The following is a 14746-nucleotide window of genomic DNA, read 5'->3' as shown; positions in this document are numbered from 1 at the left end:
CTTAGTAACCCGATGTTTACCCTGGTTACCAGTGAAGACATCGCTGAATCCGTGTCACACACACCGATTCAGAGATGTCAGCGGGACCTCAACGATCAAAAAAAGGTCCAGGCCATTCCGACACGACCAGCGATCTCACAGCAGGGGCCTGGTCGCTGCTACGTGTCAAACATAGCAAGATCGCTACTGAGGTCGCTGTTGCGTCACAAAACTTGTGACTCAGCAGCGATCTCGCTAGCGACCTAGCTTAGTGTGACGGGGGCTTTAGAGTAAATGATTATTTATCAACATTCTTCGAAAGTGTTGTGCGTGTTACTATGTCTGAAGCAAATAGCAGTTTTTAAAGGGGTTATCTAATGTTCTTTATTTAGGGGTGCACCATACCCCCACCTTCTGGCGGGGTAGCATGGGTGAAGTGTGTGTGTGTGTGGGGGGGTTGAAGCTGGATGAATCAGCCTCTAAATCAGAGCTGGTAAACGCACAATCCTTGCCAAGGAAACTGGCCACATAAGCAGAGGTGGATGATAAATGTAGTGGTGGTCGGTAACCTAGGCATTGGGAAGTAAACTGTAGAATTAAAGATCCCATTGTTCTTGAGAACAGGGAGGATGTTTAATAAGGTACGTTATATGAAGATGTAAATAATATAGACAACCCCTCACTCTCCTTTAAAGGGAACCTGTCACCTGAATTTGGCGGGACCAGTTTTGGGTCATATGGGCGGGGCTTTCGGGTGTTTGATTCACCCTTTCCTTACCTGCTGGCTGCATGCTGGCCGCAATATTGGATTGAAGTTCATTCTCTGTCCTCCGTAGCACACGCCTAGCAAGGCAAGATTGCACAGGACAGAGAATGAAGTTCAATCCAATACTGCGGCCAGCATGCAGCCAGCGGGTAAGGAAAGGGTGAATCAAACACCCGAAAACCCCGCCCATATGACCCAAAACTGGTCCCGCCAAATTCAGGTGACAGGTTCCCTTTAAAGATCATTTGAAGAACTGCTTCAATAAAATTACAAATCACAGTTATTCTCCAGGAACCCTGAAACATAATGGAAAGTCTACTCTAACCGCCATAAAAAAACACTACAGTATTGTATATTAAGTAGACTCTCCTAGAAGTTTGGATTCTTGTCCAGAAATGGACATAATTGTAAGTAGCGGAAATGTCACACCAAAGAATATTTTTAAAAATAAAATGGCTCTAATGTCACCTTTATCATCTGCTGATTTATCTTCCCACTGTTCAAAGATCGGATTTTTAATTGGGTATGATACATAGGGATGAGGAGACATTACATCATGTTACAGAGCACTTTATACTTTTCTGCCAGCATCGCTTTTAAGGTGGTTTCACACAGAATATTTTCCAAAAACAACATCAAATTTGTTGCAGCAAAGTATACTTTCTTGAATGGAAGTAAATGCTAAATACACTACAAACAGTATTATTATGCTTTGCTTAAAGTTCGCCATTAATTCCGCAGCGCTTTACAGACATCATTGTCATTGTCCCCATTGGGGCTCACAATCTAGATTTCCATCAGTATGTCTTTGGAGTGTGGAGGAAAGTGGATTACTCAGAGTAAACCAATGCAAACACGAGGGGAACATACTATAGTGGTGTTTATCACAGTTGTTAATGTTTTTTGTCCTTGCCCTTTTATTCCAAAAAATACAGCATTGTCTAGCTGTGTAATGCGTTTTCCCATAAGCTCTGGAGGAAAAGAAACAACTGAATAAAATGCACTTGTAAATAAATAATAGGCTACAAATAATGTTCATAAAAAATGTGAAATATGCCCAAAAATTATCCCCAAACAACCCTGTGCAAACCTATTGCAACTTTACATCCAGGGACTACAAAGTTACCTATTTTTATCAGGTATACTCACACTACCTGGTGCTCTCCATTTGTTTCCCGCTGCCTCCTCTGCTCAAATCGGCAGACGTTCCCTTCTGCTTCCAAGATTGCCATTACAGTGGCTTAGGAAGTGCATTGGTAAGTCTAAATCATGACTTCTAAGCCCTCACTATCCCATTGAACAAGAAAGGCAAGGAAGGTATGGTTTAGTCCCATGCTACGAAGGTGACCATCTTGGAGGCCTGAGAAACTCAACACACCAATCTGAAGAGAAGAGGCAGAAAGAGGAAAACAGGGTATTGTGACTATAACGGTGTAATGTACAGTCAATTCTTTCTACCCCTAAATTGGAGGGTTGCATTAATGATACCTTAATTTCTTTAGTCCATTCCTAAACACAGCTTCTACTATAAGGATAAAGACAATGTAAAAATAATCAGATTTCACAAAACTTTGCCCTAGGTAAACCATGGCAGGTAAACCAAGCAATCTAATGTCACAAACAATAAAGAAATCAAATGATAGACTAAAATGATGATGGATTATATACTACTGGAAGAGACTATAGTGGTATATGTATTTACTTTGTTCTCTGAATATTAAACATTTCACTGTCGGGAAGCATCCCACAGATCGGTACTGTAGCGGTAATTAACAAGTCAATGTATTGACAGTTTACTGAAGGCAAAATTCCCAGCTCAGCTTCAAGTTTCTCCTGGGACCAATTACTATAAAAACATCTATTGGACATATTGCAGCATGGCTGGAATGAAGCTCTAGTCATTGAAGCAAATCAACACAGACAACTGTTCCACACCATGTCTATAAGTGACAGCTGTAAAAGACACGTTACCAAACGTCTGCCACTTATCGACAATATCTTACCTTGATCTGCTCAAATTCTTCAGCTTTAGATACAATGGATAAAATATCGCCTTCAGTTTTGTGAGCATCAAATAATTCATTGAATGTCTGACAAATAAAAAAAAGGGCAAAAGTGAAACGACAAAGTCCACATTCAACACATTTTATTCATGTGCGATGACTAGGGTTGAGCGAAAACGGGTCGTTCATTTTCATAAGTCGCCGACTTTTGGCAAAGTCGGCGTCTCATGAAACCCGACCCGATCCCTGTGTGGGGTCGGCCATGCGGTACGCGATCTAGGCGCGAAAGTCGCGTTTCGTATGACGCGTTTAGCGCCATTTTTGCAGCCAATGAAGGAGCGGTAGAGTGCTGACGTATGTGTTAGGGGGCGTACACAACAACAGGCATTTTTTTTCGCGTGCATTACAGCGATGTGCAAAGTGTAAAATGAGCATTCTGGGAGCGATGTGGAAAATCAGCGTTTAGGGGAGGGAGGGAGGGAGGGAGGGAGAGAGAGAGAGAGAGAGAGAGAGAGAGAGAGAGAGAGAGAGAGAGATTTAAAAAATAATTTAAAAAAAATTTCTTCATTGGGTTTCGTGTTTCGGCCGAAACCCAACTTTTCACGGTGGTCGGCCGATTACACTCGACTCGACTTTTAAGACAGTCGGGTTTCACAAAACCCGACTCGACCCTAAAAAACTAAAGGTCGCTCAACCCTAGCGATGACCATACAAATGAGAATGTCACTAGTAAGACGCATTACGACTCTGAGAGAAGACTAAAAAGGGGCATCTTTACACGTACTAAAAAGGTAATACGGTAGACTCTGTGTGTAATGTGAGCGAATTTGCAAGAAATAACTCTTTTTAAATCCAAAATTAAATACCACTATTTATGTACATTTCTACTTTTCATTTCGTTATCCACTCCACTTTTCTATTCCTACCCATTTTGGCCTCCCTTTTTTCTGATTTTAATAAAGTCAAAATAGTTTTTTGTCTTTTTGAGAAACAATCAAAGCAGACACTCGATTTCCAAATTTGTCCTTAAACCATTTTGCTTGACTTGGAATGGATCCAGTTGACTCTGGCACACAAATGCTGAGCACAAGCCAAGGTACTTCAATGGCATGATTCATCTCCTTAGAGCAGAGCTCCACTTCTGACTGCACTTTAGGACCTCCGCCAGTCATTCTGGCAGCACTCTCGCACCACAGCTCAACTTCATAGCACTTTATATATGCCTCAAAGCACCACACAGGTCCTTGTTTGAAATGACTACCAGACCCACAACAGGTCTATTCGTGGCCAGTTCTGCTTTTCAGAATGCAGCTGTAGAGCGCCTAATCTCAACATTGTATACTGGCAAAAAAATATTTAGTACCTCAATGGTATTATATTTAATGTAAAAGTGGCTTGAAGTTCTGCCCAGATCTGTAGAGGAAAAGAATCCAGTTCTTTCTTCAAAGCGAATCATACGGGCTTTGTCAAGTTTCCGTCCCACTTCAATTACCAATTGTTCTCGATGCTTCTCCAATAAGGGATCCATCTGTTGGCAAATCCAGAGAGAACAACATTTCCATCATGAATGCTACAGAGTTTAATTACATCCACAGACTGAATAATGATTTAAAAACAACTTACGATTTAAAAACACATAGGCCCCACTTGTTCAAGACTAGTGTTTTGTATGTTAGTTGTGATAAAGCATGTGTGTCTTAATGATGTGGTGTGTCTTTCATCAGCCATGCGCCACTCTAAGAAATGTACTCCAATTAGGGACAGGAATCTATTTCTGGCACAATTTCTGCCATTTTTGTGGAGCAAATTATGATTCATTTTTCCTATCATTCCAAAAGTTGGTGGAGCTACCCGTAGGTGCCGGAAAAGGATCAAAACTTGTATGATTCTTTTTGCAACAGGGACTTGCCCAAAAGTCTGACAACATTGTTAATCGGTTTTACAATAGACTTCTGGTGAGGAGAGTTTGATGAAGAGTGGAAATCGTTGTCACATTATAATATGTGTTATTCTATACATGCATGTATAATTTGAGTGCAGTCATGGTTTGACATCATTGTTGGATCATAGAAGGAGTTAAAATTCGCAAAAGAACGCTGCTTGTTTGGCTACAACCATTTCAATCACCAAGGCCTAAACAAACTGAACTAAACTAAATGAGCTAAAAGCAGGGCTGTTATCATGTCAGAAAACAAAAGCAAATATTTATCCTGGTATTACTGGCTAGAGAAAAGGGGGTTAGATATTCATAAGAAATGGATTTCCTACCTGAAACACCTTATGACTAATGCCGTATACTAATGGGTTTGCTCTCATCCGTACAAAAAGATAAGTGTAACTCAGCCACTTCACGGCTTCCTCCACATTGGTTACTGTTCCGAGGGCGATCTGCAATAAAGAATGACACATATGATCTGGCTCATTAGTGGGAAGGCAGACTCTTCTGTGAGCAACTATAGTTTATACATATATTCTTCTTTTCACAAGTAAAGCCAGACCATATTCTGAACGGTTTTTAAAGAAAGGAAGAAAGGAAAGAATGAAAGAAGGAAGTAAAAACAGAGAAAAGAAAGAAAACAATAAACAAAGAAAAATAAAGAAAATAAGACAGAAACAATAAGAAAGGAAGAAAGTAAGAAAGAAAAAGAAAGGGGACAAATGGAAGAAAGAAAGAAGGAAAGAAAGAATAAAAAAAAACAAAGAGAGAAGGAAAGAAAAAGAAATAAAAAAGGAATCGAGGGAAGGAACAAAGGAAAGAAAAAGCATGAAACAGAAAGTATGAGAAAAATGAAAAAGAAAGGAAACAAGAAGGAAAGAAAGAAAAAAGGAAGGAAGGAGGATAGGAAGGTGATAGGAAAGAAGGAATGGAGGAATAGAAATGGGACAAGAAGCGTAGAGATATGAGAGAAAGGGGGCAATCACTATTAGAAAAGATAAATAAATGCTAGATAATGAAATAGATATGTAATACACAAGTCACACAGACAGATAGGCATACAGAGATATAGATAGACAGACAGTTTTAGATTTGAGATATGAAAGGAAGAGGGATATATATTACAAGGGCATAGATAAGTCACATACGGTAATTGATAAACAGAAAACAGATATATGGAATCAAATAATAAAAGAATGATCATTTAATTCTGCAACCACGAGTAATAAGGACGCATTCATATAATACAAATTGTGCTGGCCACGTAACATAATAATAAATAGACATTCCATCTACTCTCGGCATTATCATTAGACCAAGTGAAAACAAAGGATTAGGTAACATGTTGCAGGTGTCTACAGTCTGCTCTTATTCTGACTGTGTATTGAACCACAATTCAATTACGGTACCTGCAGTAAGGTAAATGTAACTCTATCACTTCATTAGTCAAATGTTAAGGTACCGTCACATTAAGCGACCCTGCAGCGATATCGACAACGATGCCGATCGCTGCAGCGTCGCTGTGTGGTCGCTGGAGAGCTGTCACACCGACGATGCCGAAGTCCCCGGGTAACCAGGGTAAACATCGGGTTACTAAGCGCAGGGCCGCGCTTAGTAACCCGATGTTTACCCTGGTTACCAGTGTAAATGTAAAAAAAACCAAACACTACATACTTACATTCCGGTGTCTGTCGCGTCCCCCGCCTTCAGCTTCCCTGCACTGTGTAAGCGCCGGCCCTAAAGCAGAGCGGTGACGTCACCGCTGTGCTTTGCTTTACGGCCGGCACTGACACAGTCAGTGCAGGAAGCTCTGAGCAGCAGCGCGGACGCCGGGGGACGTGACAGACATCAGAAGGTGAGTATGTAGTGTTTTTTTTTTTTACTTTTACAATGGTAACCAGGGTAAATATCGGGTTACTAAGCGCGGCCCTGCGCTTAGTAACCCGATATTTACCCTGGTTACCATTGTAAAACATTGCTGGCATCGTTGCTTTTGCTGTCAAACACGACGATACACGCCGATCTGACGACCAAATAAAGTTCTAGACTTTCAGCAACGACCAGCGATATCACAGCAGGATCCTGATCGCTGCTGCGTGTCAAACACAACGATATCGCTATCCAGGACGCTGCAACGTCACGGATCGCTGTCGTTCTCGTTGCAAAGTCGTTTAGTGTGAAGGTACCTTAATACTGTGTATAATGCACATGGTAATAAATAATTGTATCTTTTTATTTATTTTTCCCTAGTAAAATTATTATAAAATAATATATTTGCAACTACGCCTTTCTATCTGTTGCTAAGGGCTTACCATAATAATTATAACCTCCTACTTCTGTTATCAGCCTAAGGTAAAGGACAGTCTGCAGCCTTCTGAACCAGAAAGATTTCCCTTTGATTGAATTTGTATGGATAATAATTATGTTGTAGTCACTAATAAATATTTTCTGATGTTAATAAAAAATGTAATTGCAGGTTTCCTAACATTCATGTAATTATCCATATAATGTAACAGGGTCAAGGGCAGGATTGTAATAGAAAACACACCGTAGACATTTCAGAGAGGGGCTATAAGGCAGCAGATATAGAAATTATCCTCAACGTCGTTAAGATTAATATCAATTAAAATGGGAAAAGGAAACAGAAGCAACATACATTAGCGAGCGCTCTCTATAATGGCGCTGTGTACATTACGCCTTTGTATAGAATGTCGTAGTAAAATAAAAACAATAAAACAAAGAATTCCCTGTGTATGGCAGATCTGACCCTTGCATAATTCACTTCATCGCTGTCTGCATCTGAAATCCAGGTTCCAAACTTTGCAATCTGCCATCCTGAATTCAATGCAGCATTTAGAAACTATTTCTCTCTAGAATATTCCCAGTAACAAAAAACAACTGTCTTGTTTGGGCCATGAAATGGACAAAAAAATCAAATTCCTAAAAAGCATTAAAAAAAAATTCAAATTTTTCACATATGTTGTTCTGTGAACAGTAGAATACTAAATAAACAGTTACCTAACAATCAGTATTTGCTGCTTTAATGTCTCTGTTTTCTAAAATACAATTTAAAAAAAAATTACAGAACATTAATCAAAATACACCAACAAGAAGACCCGCTGGCGACTTATTACATTGGTGGTTTTAGCAAAGCTTCATTGGCACTCGCTACATAGAATCATAAGAAACCTATTGCAGGTGACCGCTGGCACTATCCTTTATGGTTTACACCAAGCACCGGGCTTGGTATACATTTGTTTGGCTTTGGAAAACTATTATATGTGTATGTTCACACGTGGGATTTTTGTGCACAGTTTTACTTGCGTTTCCCCCCACACACACACTCATTAAAATGGGGAAAAAAATACAAATAACTGAAATAATTGAAAAAAATATTTGAGGCTTCATGTCCAACAAGGAAAAAGTAAGTAATATCTGCATGATTTTCCAAGAACTGGACAAAATTTGCGCCAAAACTAAGTGACTTTGTAAAAAGTTTCAATTGATGAATTAACCTTAAACATCTGGGACTAAAAATCCTGTTCAGAATAACAAATATACAAAAAAAAACAACAAATGATCACATATAAAATAGATATTAAAAAAGAAAGCGCAATGTAAAATAATAAGGAACAAATGAAAAACAGATGAAAACCCCCCAAAACTAGATAAAAAAGGAGAAAATGCAATAATGAATTGTAGCCTGACTGCTCCATAATATAAGATCTTCTGAAACCTGAGCCCTAATCCTTGGAACAAGTTGATGTCCAGGGCTAGAATAGGAAGCTGAAGGACAATATTTTGAAGAATAAGCCACCAGATCTACACACTCATGTCCATTTGTCTCCGTTGGCTTTGGGCTGCATAGGAAGCCTGCTGAGGATTTCTGTAAGACCCCCAAGTGGTAACAATGCCAGCAGTATGTTTCCCATTTATCTCTATTAAAGCACCAACTGAAAGTAGAAGGCATCGTATATCAGCAAATAGACTTCTTTATTTCTCCAACTGACTTGCTAAGTCAGCCAACGTTCTCCACAACTGTTACACATAAAAATAATGGAAACCTCTTGCCTAATGCTATCTCCAGATATAGCCAGGAAAGTGCAACATTAAAGTGGCAAATAAAAAGAAATGGTTAATAGCTCATCTGTAACCAGCTCAAAACCAGGAAGTCTTTAAAACTTTGAGAGGCAACATGAAACATGTCTAATGGCACCAGGGTCGCATTCACTCCATCTCATCCATTGCTATTTCCCATCCAAGACAGTTGTAAAAAGAGCCCTTCACTGGCCATATGTGCTCTCCAATCACAAAAGATATGGCCAGAGCTTCTCAGATCTTCTATGGTACAGGCGATATTTCTATACACATAGGTGATAACTTTTAGCAATTTCTGACATTTACATTCCCCAGGCCATCCACATTGTATCCCTCCTCCGCAACTACAAATCAGACATTTATACCTGTGCATTCAATTAGTTGCCAATCAAGAAAAATACAATGTCCCTGATCATAAAAAAACCCCTTCACTATTCTATACTGAATACCAAATTCGGGGCGAAACGAGAACAATAGAGTGTGAGAAAAAGGCTAAGATCAAAGGAACAGACCACACAAACTACCAGATAAATACTAAAGAAATACATTTTATTCAAAATAACACACATAGGATCAAACTATTAAAAAGAGCACATAACCTCTAATGATACTCATGAGGCTGCCCCAAAGATCTTTCCCTCGATACCCATGCAGCAAAAAGGAAGCAAAAAAAGCATACCAGTATACCCAAGGCAAAGAAATAACAGCATGTGAATGTAAAAATCAAATCAATGCAACACAGCCAGTCAGATAGGTCTCCATTCATAGAGGGGAAGGAGCAGGTAAACTGCTAAAGGACGGGCACGGGCTAATGTAAACATATAACCAACAAACATATACAGGTCCTTCTCAAAAAATTAGCATATAGTGTTAAATTTCATTATTTACCATAATGTAATGATTACAATTAAACTTTCATATATTATAGATTCATTATCCACCAACTGAAATTTGTCAGGTCTTTTATTGTTTTAATACTGATGATTTTGGCCTACAACTCCTGATAACCCAAAAAACCTGTCTCAATAAATTAGCATATTTCACCCGTCCAATCAAATAAAAGTGTTTTTTAATAACAAACAAAAAAACCATCAAATAATAATGTTCAGTTATGCACTCAATACTTGGTCGGGAATCCTTTGGCAGAAATGACTGCTTCAATGCGGCGTGGCATGGAGGCAATCAGCCTGTGACACTGCTGAGATGCTATGGAGGCCCAGGATGCTTCAATAGCGGCCTTAAGCTCATCCAGAGTGTTGGGTCTTGCGTCTCTCAACTTTCTCTTCACAATATCCCACAGATTCTCTATGGGGTTCAGGTCAGGAGAGTTGGCTGGCCAATTGAGCACAGTAATACCATGGTCAGTAAACCATTTACCAGTGGTTTTGGCACTGTGAGCAGGTGCCAGGTCGTGCTGAAAAATGAAATCTTCATCTCCATAAAGCATTTCAGCCGATGGAAGCATGAAGTGCTCCAAAATCTCCTGATAGCTAGCTGCATTGACCCTGCCCTTGATGAAACACAGTGGACCAACACCAGCAGCTGACATGGCACCCCACACCATCACTGACTGTGGGTACTTGACACTGGACTTCAGGCATTTTGGCATTTCCTTCTCCCCAGTCTTCCTCCAGACTCTGGCACCTTGATTTCCGAATGACATGCAAAATTTGCTTTCATCAGAAAAAAGTACTTGGGACCACTTAGCAACAGTCCAGTGCTGCTTCTCTGTAGCCCAGGTCAGGCGCTTCTGCCGCTGTTTCTGGTTCAAAAGTGGCTTTACCTGGGGAATGCGGCACCTGTAGCCCATTTCCTGCACACGCCTGTGCACGGTGGCTCTGGATGTTTCCACACCAGACTCAGTCCACTGCTTCCTCAGGTTCCCCAAGGTCTGGAATCGGTCCTTCTCCACAATCTTCCTCAGGGTCCGGTCACCTCTTCTCGTTTTACAGCGTTTTCTGCCACATTGTTTCCTTCCAACAGACTTACCATTGAGGTGCCTTGATACAGCACTCTGGGAACAGCCGATTTGTTGAGAAATTTCTTTCTGGGTCTTACCCTCTTGCTTGAGGGTGTCAATGATGGCCTTCTTGACATCTGTCAGGTCGCTAGTCTTACCCATGATGGGGGTTTTGAGTAATGAACCAGGCAGGGAGTTTTTAAAAGCCTCAGGTATCTTTTGCATGTGTTTAGAGTTAATTAGTTGATTCAGAAGATTAGGGTAATAGGTCGTTTAGAGAACCTTTTCTTGATATGCTAATTTATTGAGACAGGTTTTTTGGGTTATCAGGAGTTGTATGCCAAAATCATCAGTATTAAAACAATAAAAGACCTGACAAATTTCAGTTGGTGGATAATGAATCTATAATATATGAAAGTTTAATTGTAATCATTACATTATGGTAAATAATGAAATTTAACACTATATGCTAATTTTTTGAGAAGGACCTGTATATTGTGAATGGATAAAAAGCACTACCCTATAATTTATTTCTTCATTAACTATGTAATATCCAAGAAACCCTGATATCCAATGCCCCTGAAGAAGCTGCTGCCTCAACGAAACACGCGGGACCACTGTGTAGCACTGTATTTTATGCAGTCTTCCTTTCCTCTGATCCAACAACACAAAAGTTGAGGTACACATATAGTGCCCAATAGATCAAGAAGTGTGTTATTCACAATGGTTTTTATGAGGAGATGGGCCGGAGTCAGACATATGATCTCTTCATGAATTAAAGGGAACCCGTTACCAGATATGGGGTTAATCTGCAGGTTAATAGCGTTACCAAACTGACTGGTGCCTTTATGTAGCCGAACAATGTGGGGAGAAAATAAACTTTATTCTCCCCGGAAGCATTCAGCTTTAGTCACAGCTCTGAATATCGAGAGTGGTGGCTGTAACCGTACCCTTGGCCCTGACAGGTAGCCGGAATGCAGAGCCAGGAGCGGCTACAGCCACCACTGTGTATTCTCAGAACGGTGACTGAACAAGCGCCAGCTCCGTGACTGAAATCGAATGCTGCCGGGAAGAATAAAGTTAATTTTCTGCCCGCAATGGTCGACTACTTGCAGGAAGGAAAAAAAAGTGTAACACAATGGCCCGGAGTCATTAAGGCTGTCCTTTTTGATTTTGACGACAGGATGTGCTGGAGTCAGATGATTCTGAATGATTAAGAGTCTCGTGTTTCTTAATGAAATAGGAGCATCAATAGGAGCTGTCGATTGTCATGAATTTGATAACCAGAGGTTGCCGGACCCCATCCCCACTTCATCAGGGCTGGGCAAAAATGGCGTACCATAAGCCGTTAAATTTTAGCGAAGCAACGCATTCTATCAGCATTTTGCAAATTTTCAAAACTTTTTATGTCATGTATTTAACACGATAAGGTTCTGTAAAAAAGGCCCACAATATAATATGCTTAGGGAGGTGAAAATATGACTCGGAAAACATTGCGATATTTAAACTTACCATTTAAAAATTAAAAATTGAACATGAAACACTGAAAATGAGGATACCACTCAGGGACCTCATCCCGTTATCTTTATCAATGGGACTTTATTCCAAATCAATGAGAAGTGAAATATGACATAAGGAGGACCTGTCAGTTGCTTTAATTTACTTAATTAAATACTTAGTTAAATACCTTATTAAAATCCCTGAGCTCCCCTGATTCTGCCACTGCTTTCTGTTTTGTGCTGTGCCACTCCATTATTATTAGACATTTTTATAGCGCCCTTTTTCCCATGGCACTTTACATGTGAAATGGGGCATACATAGACAAGCACAATAAACATGAGCAAAAACAAGGCACACGCAAGTACAGAAGGAGGGAGGACCCTGCCTGCTAGGGCTCACAGTCTACAGGGGATGGGTGAGGATACAGTAGGAGGGTAGAGCTAGAAGCACAGTGGTTCAGCAGACTGAGGATCTCTGCAGGTTGTAGGCTTGTTGGAAGAGGTGGGTCTTCAGTTTCTTTTTGAAGGTTTCTGTGGTAGGCGAGAGTCTGAAGGGTTGGGTAGAGAGTTCCAGAGTATAGGGAAGCATGGGAGAAGTCTTGTGTACGATTGTGGGAAGAAGAGATGAGAGGGGAGTAGAGGAGGAGATCTTGAGAGGATTGAAGGCTGCTGTTGGAGCGTAGTATGTGAAATCTCTGATTGTATTGCAACTGCATGTTCCTTCACAGTCTTTTCTGGGGCACACCTCCCAGATGCTTTCAGTCACAGCTTCGCAGCTGATCTAGCGGTCTCAGATGCTGGGGAGATGTGAGTGGCAGTGTCTAGTAGGAAGACTTGCAAGAACCCGCAAGCCCCCAGAGAAGATTCTGAAGAAACATCCAGTTGCACTACAAGGAGAGATGTTAAACACTGCATTCCAAAAGCAACAAATGGGAATATATCTGCAAAGGAGCGATGCAGCACAAGACGGAAAACAAAGGAGAAACGGGGGAGCTCAGGGATTCTTACTAGGGGTTTCACACAAATTATTTATAGCAAGTGACAGGTCCTCTTTAAAAGGCTAAAATATGAGTGGTATTTCATAAGTTAGCCTAGAACCCCAATACGTTGGCGCTACACATGATAGAGGCATGGTCTCTTCTTTGTATGTCTGTGCACCGGCTACGAACAGACACAATTTTGCACTATAATTTCCACCATTTTTTTAGATTATTGTATATTTGTCTCTCCTGCTAATTTGATCACGTTTTTGTCATTTTTTTAAAGTGACAAGAGAAAAGTAAAACCACAAACACTAATGAGCAAATACATGTAGGACAATATTTGCCACATTTTACGCCACAAAAATGGAAATTTCATGACCTGACTTATATGTGGTGTTGAATGTACTAATAAAATTTGTAACAATTTTTCATGGGGATCCGTGCATATATGTAGGTCTCCTTGCTTTTGGTTGCAACTTGTCTGTTCATTAGACATACTGTAGGCTGATCCCCCTAAATATATATGTGATGGTGCCCTATTTTTGTGTTTTCATTGATATTCATGACCTGACTTGTTACAACAATGACATTCTATATCAGAGCCACACTCAAATTCAAGAATCTCTTTAGGATGAGCTATTCTTCCAGCAATGTTAGTAAGGGCAGACTGCGTGGCTAGGGGCTTGGTATTAAACTCTTGCGGCAATGGGACTGATTGAAAATCTGGAACTGACTGACTAAAGGGAACCTGTCACCGTGATAAAGCAGTCCGATATGAAGGTATCTAGTCACAGAGCAGGTTGCAATATAGTTGGGTAGGAAAAGATCCAGTATAACCTGTGATTTCATCCTTTAAAACTCTGCCAACATGGTGGGATCGATTTCATTGAATAATTTATGATCAGTTCCGCCAAATCATCCATATGCTCTGTATATAAAGAAACTAATGTTAAGATTTATCATACACCCGTTCTTCTTCCCAAGTGTACTCCATATATACCCGAGGCTTCTCTGAGCTGTGGGGAGACAGGGCTGACACAACCCAGATCTTTATTCTTGTGTTTAATCCAACCCTACTAGATACAAGTCCATAGCCTTAATACAAGAGTAATAGATACACAGATGCCACTGAATTCTCTGGATTTCCTTCTAAATGTCCCTCCATTCCCAATAGGGAAAACATCTGGCGAGTTAATTCTACACTTTTTGACAGCTGCAAAATGTTTAATAGCAAAGAACTGCAAAAGCCCCCAAGTCCCATCATTGACAGACCTATATTCACTCATTAAAGATGTTAGAACTATGGGATATCCCACAGCTTTACCATGAAATAAAGTGGGTGCTTTCACTGGCAGGGGGTCCCTATGGACATGATCTATAAGTTACGGATCACTTAGGGATCCATATAGCCTCGGTGACAGCCATGAATATTGTGCAGGAGATTATCATCTTTTGTGATCACAGCATCCTTCTCCACCTCTTATTCTTCCTTGCATTTGTGTCTCGTCTGTCCTGTTTTGTA

General features: G+C 40.3%; 1 protein-coding gene across 2 annotated transcripts in view; it reads right to left on the bottom strand.

Moving 5' to 3' along the window:
* Positions 1-14746, bottom strand: part of ASCC3 (activating signal cointegrator 1 complex subunit 3) — an 824578-nt gene that overhangs the window by 180841 nt on the left and 628991 nt on the right. For both annotated transcript variants that reach the window (XM_077289659.1, XM_077289660.1), the window contains exons 17-19: positions 5017-5136; positions 4112-4276; positions 2749-2835 (exon numbers count right to left, since the gene is read on the bottom strand). In XM_077289659.1, coding sequence (XP_077145774.1) covers positions 2749-2835; positions 4112-4276; positions 5017-5136 — 372 coding nt within the window. The remainder of the gene's footprint in view (positions 1-2748; positions 2836-4111; positions 4277-5016; positions 5137-14746) is intronic.

This window comes from Ranitomeya variabilis, chromosome 2 (genome assembly GCF_051348905.1).
Source record: "Ranitomeya variabilis isolate aRanVar5 chromosome 2, aRanVar5.hap1, whole genome shotgun sequence".
NCBI lineage: Eukaryota > Metazoa > Chordata > Amphibia > Anura > Dendrobatidae > Ranitomeya > Ranitomeya variabilis.
Note: the sequence above shows the minus strand (reverse complement) of the source record. Positions and strands in the feature narration are given on the sequence as shown.